The 12663-nt window shown below is 49.7% G+C and overlaps 1 protein-coding gene across 4 annotated transcripts in view; it reads right to left on the bottom strand.

Annotated features, from left to right (window-relative positions):
- Positions 1–11575, bottom strand: part of Adora1 (adenosine A1 receptor) — a 68283-nt gene extending 56708 nt beyond the window's left edge. For 3 of the 4 annotated variants that reach the window (XR_607178.3, XR_607177.3, XM_008830350.3), the window contains exon 1: positions 10125–11020. Coding sequence is in view for 2 of the 4 variants with exons in the window: in XM_008830350.3 (XP_008828572.1) it covers positions 10125–10465 (341 nt within the window). In the remaining 2 variants the exon portion in view is untranslated. Of the gene's footprint in view, positions 1–10124; positions 11021–11342 lie in introns of those variants that run through there. The other variant, XM_008830351.3, reaches the window with a different exon arrangement.
- Between the last annotated feature and the right edge of the window lie 1088 nt (positions 11576–12663).

Genomic DNA, 12663 nt, shown 5'->3' with positions numbered 1-12663 from the left:
CTGGCCTCCTCAACTCCTCCTCTGCCCTTAGCCTTCTCATAACCAGCCTGCCTGTTCCCAGTCACCCACCCTGCTCAATCCTCCACAAACAGTAGGCAGGCTGACCTTATGAGAATGCATAATTATGCTGATTGAGGTTTTTTACATGTTAAGCTACTCTTGTATACAGAGAATAAACCATTTTGGTGATGATATATGACTCTTTTCATATCATTGGATTTGATTTGCTAATATTTTGTTAAGGACTTTTGCCCTTTTAAAATGTAATTTGAATTATGTCATTCCCTGCTTAAATCACAAAGAGGCTTCATAAAGCACTTAGAATAAAATCCAAGCTCTTGTCCATGAACCAACTCCTGACCATGATAACATCCCAGTCTTATGAACCTAATACTTGTGAGCTATTGAAGGAATGAACTCCGCCTTGCCTGCGGCTGGTGATAAACCTATAACCACAGAGCTGAGAGTCACTTCAAACTCATCCTGTGGATCCCTCTTGCTATCCCCAGTGAAGCTAGACTTGTAGAATCTACTCACTCTCCCATTTCCTGGAGAATTGTTTCCCTTTTGCTCCTCTCTCCTACCCCTCCTGCATCCCTGTTCTCAGCTAATATTCTTGCTTCCCAATTCGTGAGAAAATGAACGCGATCAGTAGAGACCCTCCACTGCTAGCATCTGTACCCAGGTCTGCATGAGTCACTCAAGAGCCTCTAGTGGTCTGCAGGGAGCCAGTCCTGCTCTTGTGCCCTAACTCTGACCCTTCTTGCTACACAAGGACATCACTCCAGGAATGCTCCACTTTGCTCTCTCTTGGTGTATCATTCACTACTGGACCATTTCATCCAACACACAAACATGCTGATCTCCCTCCTATCTCTAGAAACAACACAAAACAAAATGCCCTGTTCTCGCTTCTGACTGCTACAGCCCAATGACTTTGCTCTCTCTGCAACAAAATTCCTCAAATAGTAACTTGTACCAGCTGCCTTCAGTTCCACTCCTCTTCTCTGTGGAAACTTCCCCAATCAGGCTTTCTGCCCTGCTCTATTGACATTGTCCTTGTTCGGGTCACCCATGATGAGCTAGCCAGGGCCACAGGTAATTCTTAGTCTTCTCACATCACTCATCAGCAGCACTTGGAACGGCCTGTTTTTCTTGGCCCACTTTAGTATCCTTTCTATACTTGGCTTCCAGACCCTCCACTTTGGGCTCTGAATTTTCTTCTACATCTTGGCTTTCCTTAGGTCTTCTTACTGGTGCATCCTCTTTCCCCATCGTCTCAAGACTCAGTCCTTGGAGTGTTCCCTTCTCTGTACTTTTTCTTTTAGAGAGCTCAACCAACCTCGAGGATTTACTCCCCACCCACATGCCAGTGGCTCTTACTTACAGATCCCTCGTCCAGGCCTCTCCCCTGCACTCCATCCTTGTATATCAACTGCCAGCTCAACAGTTTAGAGGGGGATCTGTCAGATACTCCACACTCAATGTGCCTGACTCTGAATTTCTATTGCTTCCAGCACCTGACTCACTTGCAACTTTGTCCATCTTTGATGGTGTCAACTTCATCCCCCTAGTTGCTTAGGATTAAAAATAGTTGTGTTGTTCTTCCTCACATTAAATCTGTTGCTAAATTCCCACATCAGATCCACATACAAATTCTTTGATTATTTTTTCAATACATACCCAGAACTTCAACAGATGATAGTACATTCATATAGTGGAATTCTTACAGGACCAGGGTGGAGGAAGAACCTGCTTCTTTGCATAGAAACAGAGATGATGCTCAGCCATAAATTTAGGTTTTAGAACCCAGACACAAAAGGGTACTGCTTTCTTCCATTTACAAAAATTTAAGAGCAAGCAAAACAAATCTAGAGAATAAAGATCACAAGAGTGGTTATTTGGGGGGAGGGGACTGAGTGAGAGGGACACAGGGACCCTTCTAGGTTGCTGAAAATGTTCTAAATATCTGAGCGGTAACTATTAGGAATGTACATATATCAAAAATTAATTGAACTTGAAATGTATGCATTTTACTGTATGAAATTCCTACTTCAATAGAAAGGAAATGAAAAGTTACCATTTAAGAATACACCAGCTGGGCATGTTGGCTCACACCTTTAATCCCAGCACTCAGGAGGCAGAAGCAAGCCGATCGATCTCTGTGAGTTCAAGACCAGCCTGATCTACATAAAGAGTTCCAAGCCAGCTGGGGCTATAGGGAGACCCTGTCTCAAAAAAAGAGAAAAGAATACATCCAGAATAAACTACTCGCCACCACCTCCTCTGCTACAGTTCACATTCAAGTCCTCTCTGTCTCTCACACCTGAGTTGATGTGTTAGCTCCTGTCTAGTCTCCTACTTGTATCCCTGGTCCTAAAGCACATGCTCAGCACAGTAGCCTCAAGAATCAGATGATGTCCCTTCTCAGCTCTGAGTCCTTCAATAGCTTCCATTTCCCTCAGGATAAAAGCCTTCCAGAGACCTGCAAGCCATAGGTGAGCCTATACTATTTCCCCTTTTAACACCCCACTCTCAAAGCACAGGCCTCCCCATGGTGCCCAAACTCTTCAAGTACATTCCTTCCTAGCATCTTAGGTCTTCTTGTTCCCCTGCAAGCTATGTCTTCCTGATATCTGTGTGGCATTTGTCCCCACTTTCAGAGCTTTCCTTAAAGGCACCCTCTCAAGGAAGCCATCTGGCCCACTCTATTTAAAATTGCAGTCCTTTCTCTCTAGCCTGACTGAGCCTAGCCACCCCAATCTCATTCACCCTGACTTGTTTCTACAGCACATTTACCTCTTAACGCTCTGCACAATCTAACCCTCATGTTTATGGTTTGGAGCTGTCCTTCAGTCCATTAGAAGGCAGGCTCCATGAGGCCTGTCTTGTTAATGACTGTTTCCTAAGTATCTGTAGCACTGCCTGCTATGTATGTCACACTCAATGGGTATCTGTTGGATGAAGAAACAAATGGATGGTTAAATAGATGAATGAGTGACTAGATCTATTTACATTAGGGTCCTTATAGGGACAAGCAAGAGTGACCAGTCTCCCTTCTTTCTCAGAGGCAGAAAAATTCTGGGAATAATGGCAGTAAGACAGTCCCAATGGGTGCCTTCCCACACAACATGGGCTGAAGGGGTGAACGTGGAGTAGGGTCCAGTGGCCAGCTTAAGCATTGCAAGCTCTTGGGCATCACTCTTCTGCCATCCCCACTCCCAGCATGGGAGCTTGGGATCTCTCCATGGCAAGCTTGATCTGGCGAAATCTAAAATCTCAACAGTAGCTAAGAGTTCCCAGGCAGAATGGACCAGACTACATGCACATCTCTCTGCACTGCAGTCCAGCAAAGTACCTGGCACCTCCTACTCACAGCTCTGTGACCCTTCTTAGTAAAGATTACCAGGCAAGAGAAGGCACCCCAATCTCTTCTTTGAGGTCAAAGAGATCTCCATTCAGCTGTCTCATCTCTTTGCCTACCATCAAGCCAGTATTTCCAAGGGGATGTGAATGACAAAGCCTACATCCTTGCTTCCCCTTCCTCACATCCCCACCGCCCTCACCAGTCTTTTCTTTTGCTCCATAGCAGCTGGAAACCTTTTATAGGCTCCAGTAAACAGGCCCAGGGAGTGATTCACACACCTTAAGGAGCCATGTGTGTGTCAGTCTCCTTCCTTTTCTGCTCTGTTCCTTGTGTCTGTGTCCTCCTGCCCAATGAGGCCAACCAAGAAGTGTTGCATACCAAGCCCTTCACTCTGGAGACTGCATTCTTCAATAAGAAGCAAGGAAACAACATCCAGGCCTCAGGGAGTAGAGAATAGGTGGTAAGGACTAGCCTCTGGGCCTGTACAACCCTGTCCTCCCTAGCCCAGAAGGGCAAATGGGATGAAAAATGCCAGATGCCCCCAGGAGAGTTGCAGAATGGGTGAAATAGGCAAGAGGGGTGTTGGAGTGAAATGAGTTAGGAAACATTTGGCCTCATAAGAAAATCTTTCCAGGCAAGAGGCTATGCTCATTACCAGGAAGCCCAGCCCAGGGTTCTAGACCTTGGTCCTGACCCCAGAACAATACAAATCAGCCAAGCGTTGTTGCTGTTTCAACAATATACATAGTGAATATATATATAGTCTTTTTGAGACAGGATCTCCCTGGAACTTACTATGTAGACCAGACTGACCTCAATTTCATATAGATTCATCTGCCTCTGACTCCCAAGTGCTGGGATTAAAAGTGTGCACCATCACACCTGGGCTATTTTTCACTATTTTTAACATTTATTTATGTGTGTGTGGTGCTTGGGCAAGCATATGCTGTTATGCATGTGTGGAGGTCAGGAAAACTTTCAGGATTTGGCACTCCCTTCTACCATGTAGGTCTTGGAAACCAAATGTAGATCATCAGGCTTGGTGGCAAGTACCCTTACTCACTGGGCAAGCTCACTGGCCTCTGAGGCGGTTTTTAATAGAAAAATCAGGGCCAGGCGTGATGGCGCACACCTTTAATCCCCAGCACTCGGGAGGCAGATCTCTATGAGTTCCAGGCTGGCTGGAGCTACAGGGAGACCCTGTCTCAAAAAGCCCCCACTCCCCCCAGAAAAAGAAAGGAAAAAGAAAAAAGAAAAGAAAAATCAGGGCCTGGAGCGATGGCTCAGTGGTTAAGAGAACTGGCTGCTCTTGCAGAGGACCCAGGTTCAGTTCTCAGCACCTACATGGTGTCTAATAACTCCAGTTCCAAAGGATCCCACACCCTCTTCTGGCCTCCACAGGCATTGCATGACACACTATGCTTACATATATGCAGAGAAAACACTCATAGACATAAAAAATAAATAAATAAAAATGTTAAATCAATAACATTCTAAGTAGCTACACTTAAGAATGGATCAATAAAATGAGCTACCCAAATGTTCATTTATTCCAATGATGTTTACAACATGCCTACACCATGCCAGACATGGGGGATGTAGGAGTATGTAAGCAAAGCGTCCTGGGCCTTTGAGGCTTGTCCATCAAAGAAAGAGAGGCTTTAAATAGAAAACTCCAATGGTCTGCAGTCACATGGAAGGAGGCACATATTAGTCTGAACACCTAACAGAGAAAGTGAACCTGATCTAGGAGGAGGTAGTGAGGGGAGGATTCCCTCAGGAGAGGCTATTTTAGCTAAGACCTAAAAGATGAATAATAATACAATTTCATATTACATCATCATAAAATTCTTTACTAAATAAACAATTTTAGTTGACATGTAGAAATGCTTAGAATATAATGTTGAGCAAATAAAATAGGGTTTTAAACCACATATAGATAGATGCTAACCATATGCAAAAATAATGTAGCTATATATATACATGTGTGTGGAAATTTTTTCTAGAACACCAAAATGTTAACAGTAGTTCTCTGTAGGTGGCAGAAGTACTGATGATTTTATCATCTTTATTCTTCCCTACATTTCCCACAATCAGCATGGTGCTTTGATGCTCTGAAATAAACATCAAATGTCAAGGAGCAGCCCCTAAGTCTCCACCCCCAGGGTACCTGGGTAGATGGGCCTCTCTGTGAGGTACCCTGGCCATTCCCCTGCTTCTGCATGACTGACACCTGAACAGGTGTTCCTCAAGCACTTGAAGACTTTTTGGAAACTATCCCAATGTAGGAAGAAGGGGTATGTTCACCTCTGATGTGAGCCCAGACACTTCTGTAACAAAAGCCTATGTGTCTTAATTCGGCTGCAAAATCATCTTCAGGCCACCCCAGCATAAATAGAATCACGAAGCCACCTTCCTTCATCACATCACACTGGGTTGCAGCTGACCTAGTCCACTGAGGCTGCATTTTCTTCTTGGAGCTGAGAAGAGTCTGTTCTGGCAGGAGCACAGCCTGTGCTCCTAGCCAGTGACCCTGAACAAGCCCCATTCTCCCCAGCCATTGGTTTCCTCTCCAAAGCTTCCTCTGGCAGCTTTTCTGCCTCATACACTCTGCCCTATGACTAATGCATCCTTAGACCTAAAGCAACTGTTCTGGGACACAGAGGCCACAGATGTCTGCTAGGGTGTGGTAGCACTGAAGGCATTTTAGTTGTCAAAAAAGAAAAGAGAAAGAAAGAAGAGAAAAGGGGAAAAAAAGGCCAGGCTGGAGGCGGGGGTGGTTGGCTAAATCAGTGCCCAAAGGCAAACACACCTTATTCTAGCAGCTTTCTTTTCTTTTCCTGTCCAAACTCAGCCCAGCACACCTGGCCTCCTCCATTGCCTGCAGTGCAGACCAGCAAGGCAGACTTCAAGGCTGCCAGGGACTCAGGTGCCCATTGGAGTAAAGGTGAGGAGGGGAAGGGGAGGTTCTGAATGTGAGCTAAGTAGAGGGCACAGGCACTGGCAAAAGTAAGAGGGGAGAAAGCATGCCACTGACAGCTACAGTGGAGGAGAAAACTGGGGTCTACATCCTACATGACAACTGTTGGACCCAGGCATGAACACTGGGTTTACAGGTTAACGAAGTCTGGTAGGCAGGCCTGCATTCAAACATGACTCTGCTCCTGACAGCTGACATATGTTTGTCTGGGTAAATTACTGAGCCTTTCAAGCCTCAGACCTCAGTTTATCTGAAGAACTGTTATAGAATGAGGATAGAAACTACTGAGAGGCTATGAACAGTCGATGAGCTAAAATAAATACAAAATAAAACATGGCTACCACATGATCAATCACCAAGATCAGAAAAACACAGTAAAAAATCCTCCCAATCCCAAAACAGCATAGGCGGGAATCGGGAGGAGGAAGAACCACAGAGTTAGAGTCAAAAAGAACCTCAGTGACCTTGAATCCAGCCCTTGTTTATCGCAGAGGGAAAGGCTCAGAAAGGTTGATAACTGAACCTTTCCAAGGTTGCAGTTATCACTGGTCTGACCAACTCCCAAACCCCTGCCACACCTTCACTTCACTACAGCCCACCTAGCCATAAGCAGCCCTTGTATGGTCTCCTTCTGGTAGAACCAGGAAGCATTCTGGAGTAGACATCAAATTATCAGAGAGTACTACCAAGAAAGCTCTGGGAGAGGAGGTGGGGGAACTAAGAGTGAGGAGAAGAGCTAATCAATCACCAAGCATGTGGAAGTGGTATGCAAATACTATTTGGAATAATGTAAATGCTAATCAATCATCAAGCATGTGGAAGCAGTATGCAAATAATATTTGGACTAATGTAAATGACCACCAGTTATTGATGATCAACTATTTCAGTGTTTAAAAATTTGTAAATGGATCACACTACATGATGTAAATCTCTTTTCTCTCTCAGCTTTCTACCAACTGGGAGGAACTAAAACCTGGGGTTGACTGACCAACCCAACCCTTGCTCTATCTAGGTCCAGACTCCCAGACATGCCTCATTAGTGCCTGGTGGCATTACTCTCAGGGCCCAGGGCCATGTTGACCTTTGATTGGCATGTCAGGTCAAGGAGCCAGATACCCAGAGGTTCAAAGGCCTGACACCCAGTGACTCCAGCTGACTAGAGGAAACAGAGCATTCTGTTCCTCTTGCAAGGCACCTGGGCAATAACAGGCCAGGATCTAGAGTAGTCAACACCTTGGCAGAAGCCTTGTTAAGCTAGGCCTTTAACTTGGGAGAAAAGCTCTTCCCAAGAACACTGCTGAGGAGCTTTGAAGGAGCCATGCTAAGCTGGTGGGGATAGCTGTGCACAGGGCCCTAAAGTAGAATGGAGGGCAAGTATAGGCTACAGCAAGAAGTATAGAAGTTAGACTCCTGAAAGGCCCGTTTGAGACCCAGGTGCTCTGGAAATTCAGTCATTTCAGTCAACATTTACAGAGTGACAGGAACTAGACACTGAAGCTGGGCATTCTGAATAACTCACAGAAGCAAAGATGTGATGGCAGCCCAGGTTACTGCCCTAGCGGTACTGGAAGCCCACCAGGGGTAAACATATACAGATATAAATTAACAGCACTCTGACACCTCTTTGGAATGTGTTGTGCTTGAATGTGTGTGTGTGTGTGTGTGTGTGTGTGTGTGTGTGTCTGTCTGTCTGTCTTTGTCTGTGTCGGTGTATCTGTGTGTCGGGTGTGTGTGTGTGTGTGTGTGTGTGTGTGTGTGTGTGTGTCTGTCTGTCTTTGTCTGTGTCGGTGTGTCTGTGTGTCGCCACTTAAGAGCATGAGTGTTTGAGTCAGGGAGACAGAGCAGTCCCAGTTTTAGTCACAAATTAAAAATGATGCTAAGCCTCCCACTTACAGGCTACATACAATATATCAGGCATAATACTAAGCACTATATATTCTCCAAGGAATCCTAAGCAGTCATACTATTATTAATGTCCCCCTTTATAGATGAGGAAATTAAAGTTCCAGGAGGTTAAATAGGTGACTTTCCCAAGGTGACACAGTAGAAATTTGTAAAAGCATTCAAACCCAAACCTGCATTAGATAGAGTTCACTTGTGCCCCACCCTTAGCCCTCAAAAGACAGCTCTCTGGAGCCCCCAGCTTTAAAACACCTGCAGCCGCCTCCTGGAGGAATGAGCCTGCAGTTCCTACAGGCACAGCCACCCCTGTCCTCGGGCCCACAGGGCACATTTTGAAGTCCTTGACCTCTGTGACATCAGGACAGGGCCTTTGGCTCACCTTGGCACCCAATCAGCAGGCAGATTTTCTCGAGCAGCCTTCCTCTGTCTTCCCATCTGCCTATGCTCCCAATGTGGTCACTGTAGTAATGGTCAGGCTCTGAGGCCCAGCCCATCTAATGGGTTGAGATCAGCTTGATCTGTGCAAGCCAGCAACAAGCTCGGTCTAATGGCAGCAGATAAGGCCCTTGGAAGCTGAGCCTCCATGGCATCTGGACTGCATTCCCTTCCCCCTTTAGCAGCAGCTTGCATCCACCTTCCCGGGAAACCTATGCTGTGAGGGTGGCAGGCTGGGGGTGGGGGTGAGAGACTGACATCAGGGTGCCAAGCACGGAGATCAAGAAGGAGGACTCAGTTGAATCAAACTCTCCACAAGTGGCCTCAGGAGAGCCTCCAAGCCTGTGCCCCCCTCTTCCAGTTCCTGCTCCACCTCCATCATGGAACATGAGAGCAGGGAAAGGGCAACATGAAAAGAGACTGGGAAAAGTTAAACATGCATAAATGTGACCAACGGGAGAACTCTGAGTGCCCAGGCCTGCCAGGCAAGCCACCAAGTGAGCCCAGAGGCCCCATGTCCCAGATATGGGAGTTAGGAAGCTGTGTGGGAAGACAGGTGCCAGGGATGACCAGAGCTCCCCATCAGAAAATGAACCTACTGGTAATAAGAATGCGAAGGGGGCAAGCACACTCAGAAGTGTCCCTGCAGGGCAGGTTCCTGGCAATGTGCCCGGGTACTTGCTGGTTCTTGGTGGCCTAGGTACTGCCTGGTGCCAAGATTATGACATGGCAGGGAGCCACAAGGTAGATGCATCCCCCCACACACTGAGGACTGCCATCAGGCCCCCCACCCTGGCCTGCCTAGATGCAGCAAAGCACTTCTGCAACAGTGAGGAGCAGGTGGGCATTCCTCCTCCTGCCTGCAGCAGAGATCCCCTCAGAGGGAGCCAGGTTCAGCAGGATAGCCCCAGAGGGTGGAGCTGGCTGGCACAGAAACACTTGAAGAACAAGTGAGCTAGAGTGTCTTCCCGAAGCCAGCCTGGAGAAGCAACAGCACCCCTGGCCAGGTGTGCTACCCTCAGAACATCTTCAACCCTGCCCTAGATCTCTGTTGTCCTCCTCCTCCTCTCTGAGGCTTGTAGAACTCAACTCATTCACACCCAGGACTGTCAACCATCTTAGTGGCCCCTTCAAATGTTCCACCTCCACTCCCAGCCCTACAGGCAGCCTCAGGTTCCTGGGCTGCAGCCGCTGTAGCACTGAGGTCACTGGCACTGCCAGGTTCATAATTCTCTAATCACCCAACCTCCTCCTGCGTCTTCAACTGTAGATCAGCCTGGCATCCCCACACAGCCTGGGAAGGCAAAGTAAGGGCTGGGCCCCACCACCAGAGAACACCCGACTGACCAGGAGCCTCATGCACTTTTATCTTCTCTAGGGCATCATCAATCCACAAACATGAGTGCTTCAAGGAGTACCTTGCTGCTACTCTGAACTCACCGGAGAGGGATCTTGACACGGAGGTATCGGTCCACAGCAATTGCCAGCAGGGCGAGGATGGAGCTCTGGGTAAGGATGAGGACAGGGCAGGCCACCATGAGGCAGGTGTGAAAGTAGGTCTGTGGCCCAATGTTGATCAGGATGGCCAGTGGGATGACCAGGGCACCAACTGCCACATCAGCCACCGCCAGGGACACGATGAAGCAGAAGGTGGCATCCCGAAGCGCCTGGTTTACCTTCACTGCCCAGATCACCAACACGTTCCCGGGCACGGAGACCAAGGCAATGAGTACCTCGATGCCAATGTAGGCAGCCTGGAAGGCCGAGATGTAGGGCGGCATGGTGGGCAGGAGCTGGGCTCATCAGCAGACAGGTGCCGTGGGGCACGAGGCCAGTACCTGTATTCAGGAAGCCCGTGGTAGGGATGCCAGCCTGGGGAGGAGGGGAGCAGCCTTGCAGAGATGTGCCCTACTTGGCAGATCCAATGCCTGCTCAGGCTGGCCAGGCACCCAGGCCCACTATCTGCCTAACCTCTGTCCCCTCCCCTCACTTATCTTCTGAGGCTCCATTCAGCAACTTAAAATAGCAGCTCTCTCACCACCACTGGCTTTTGTATCAGGTGTGAGGCGGCTCCTAGCACACTCACTCCACAGGGGTCTCCCAGGCGAGGCTCTGCCCACAGGTGTCCACAGAACAGGAGACCGGGAGCACACCATCCTGCCTGCCAGTCGACAGGGGGTCCCAAAGGCGGTGCCCAAAGTTCCCCGCGCGCGGTGCCACCCAGAGTTCCGGAGCTGCGCCAGGCAGGGCTGGGCTCTGGGCACAGCGCACCGGGCGGCTCATCCTTCTCCAGGCTCCCGCCGCAGAGCTCCCAGCCCGGCCTTTCTAGCAATCACATGGTGCGGCAGAGGCTCAGCCCCCGACGCTTTTAAAGAGGTAGTGCCCTGTTTCGCACCTGGAACCGGATAGCAGGCGTGCATCTGGGGGACTATGACCGGGACCAGGCGGGTCCGCGTTTCCGATTGCCGGCGAGCGCGCACGCTTGTCCTCGCCCACCCACCAGAGCTGCTGCTGGTGCCCGACTCTAAGCAGTCGCCAGATCCCGTTCCAGCTCTGCCGGGAATCCTTGCCCACCGTCTGCCCCAAGGGGGCATTCCAGTTGTCTCATCCACCCCTCTCCTGTACACTCATGGGGCACCCACCGAGGCATAGACTTACCCAAGGTCACACCACAGCTGGCAGAGGTCCTGGCCACCTGTGCTCTCTGGCTAGGTCCCACACCCCGACGCCTTGGGCAGTCGTTCCCTCAGGGGGTGCGTGGAGAACCCAGGGCTGGCCTGTTAGGTCCAGGGGGACGGTAGCTGGCGGAGACTCCACTCCGGCGCTGGGGCCTCCGTCGCCCCTGGCGCGGGAGCTGAGTGACATCCCGGCTCCGCACACCGGAGCGGGAGGGGGCGGGGGCGGCGGCGGCACCCGCGGGCCCCTCCCTCTTCGCCCTCCGTCTCCTCCCCCACCCCCTCCTCTAAACAAAGGAAGTGATTCTGGGTGAGAAAAGCTGGGAAAACGTGAGCTTCTCGAACGGTCGGATGTAGGAATCCAGCCCCGGGACTGTGCGGAGGTGCAGCCTCGGGAGTTCCCTCCCCCCCTTCTCAATGCGGCACGCGGGAGCCCGGATCACCTGCGGAACTCCACAAGCTCCTCCCGATCTCCCACAGCACCGGTTGGCGGCTCCGCACCCCGACCCCCAGTCCCAAAACCTGCTCTCTGCAGGAAACTAGTCCCCGCACATTCTGAGGAACGCACAGGTTTTCAGCACCCCTCACTTTCCCCGGGGTACCCTGACTCATGATTTCCCCTTTCCGTTCATCTTCCAGAATCTTTCAGTCTCTTAGCAATTTCCATTTTGCAGATGAGGATGCTGAGGCTCAGAGAAGTGACCGGCTTCCCAGGATCACCATTGTCCGTGTTATCCCACTATGTCCAGTTTCTTTCCTCTTCCTCCTTCTCCCTCTTCCTAGCACAGCCCCTAAGCCATAAAATATCTAGTCCAATACCGTCATGTTCCACATAAAGAAGCAGGCTCAGGAATGGAAAGGACTTCCCAAAGATCACAGGACAAATCCTGAGGGGATCACGCCTCTGACTCCCAGCATAGTGCGCTCCCCAACACGCTCCTAGCCCTCCTGTCCCCACTTGCTGCGATCTTCGGTTTAGGTAGCCCACTAGTACTAGCTCAGCCACTACCCCACCTTGCCTTGCAGGGACCCCAACCTGAGAAATCCTGATTGTGGATATTGGGAAAGGGCCTGCACGCTGTCTGAGTCAGGTTGGAGACCCCAGGGACACACTACCCCCTTGCTGGGCCTCAGGATGAGGAGAAAGGTTCTGTCCAGAGAAGGGAGAGCCACTGCTTCGGCTGGAATTTGCTGGGGGCAGGGGGAGAGAATGGTTCTGAGTGGCTGTGAAGAAGGGTGGGGGCCATTCAATCTTCCTCAGAGGAGGAAGCCTGGGGAAACCAGAATGGGCAGACAGACACCCC

Source organism: Nannospalax galili, unplaced genomic scaffold, assembly GCF_000622305.1.
Source record: "Nannospalax galili isolate Female #2095 unplaced genomic scaffold, S.galili_v1.0 scaffold113, whole genome shotgun sequence".
NCBI lineage: Eukaryota > Metazoa > Chordata > Mammalia > Rodentia > Spalacidae > Nannospalax > Nannospalax galili.
The sequence above is the reverse complement of the archived record's forward strand: the minus strand, read 5'-3'. Positions and strand labels throughout refer to the sequence as shown.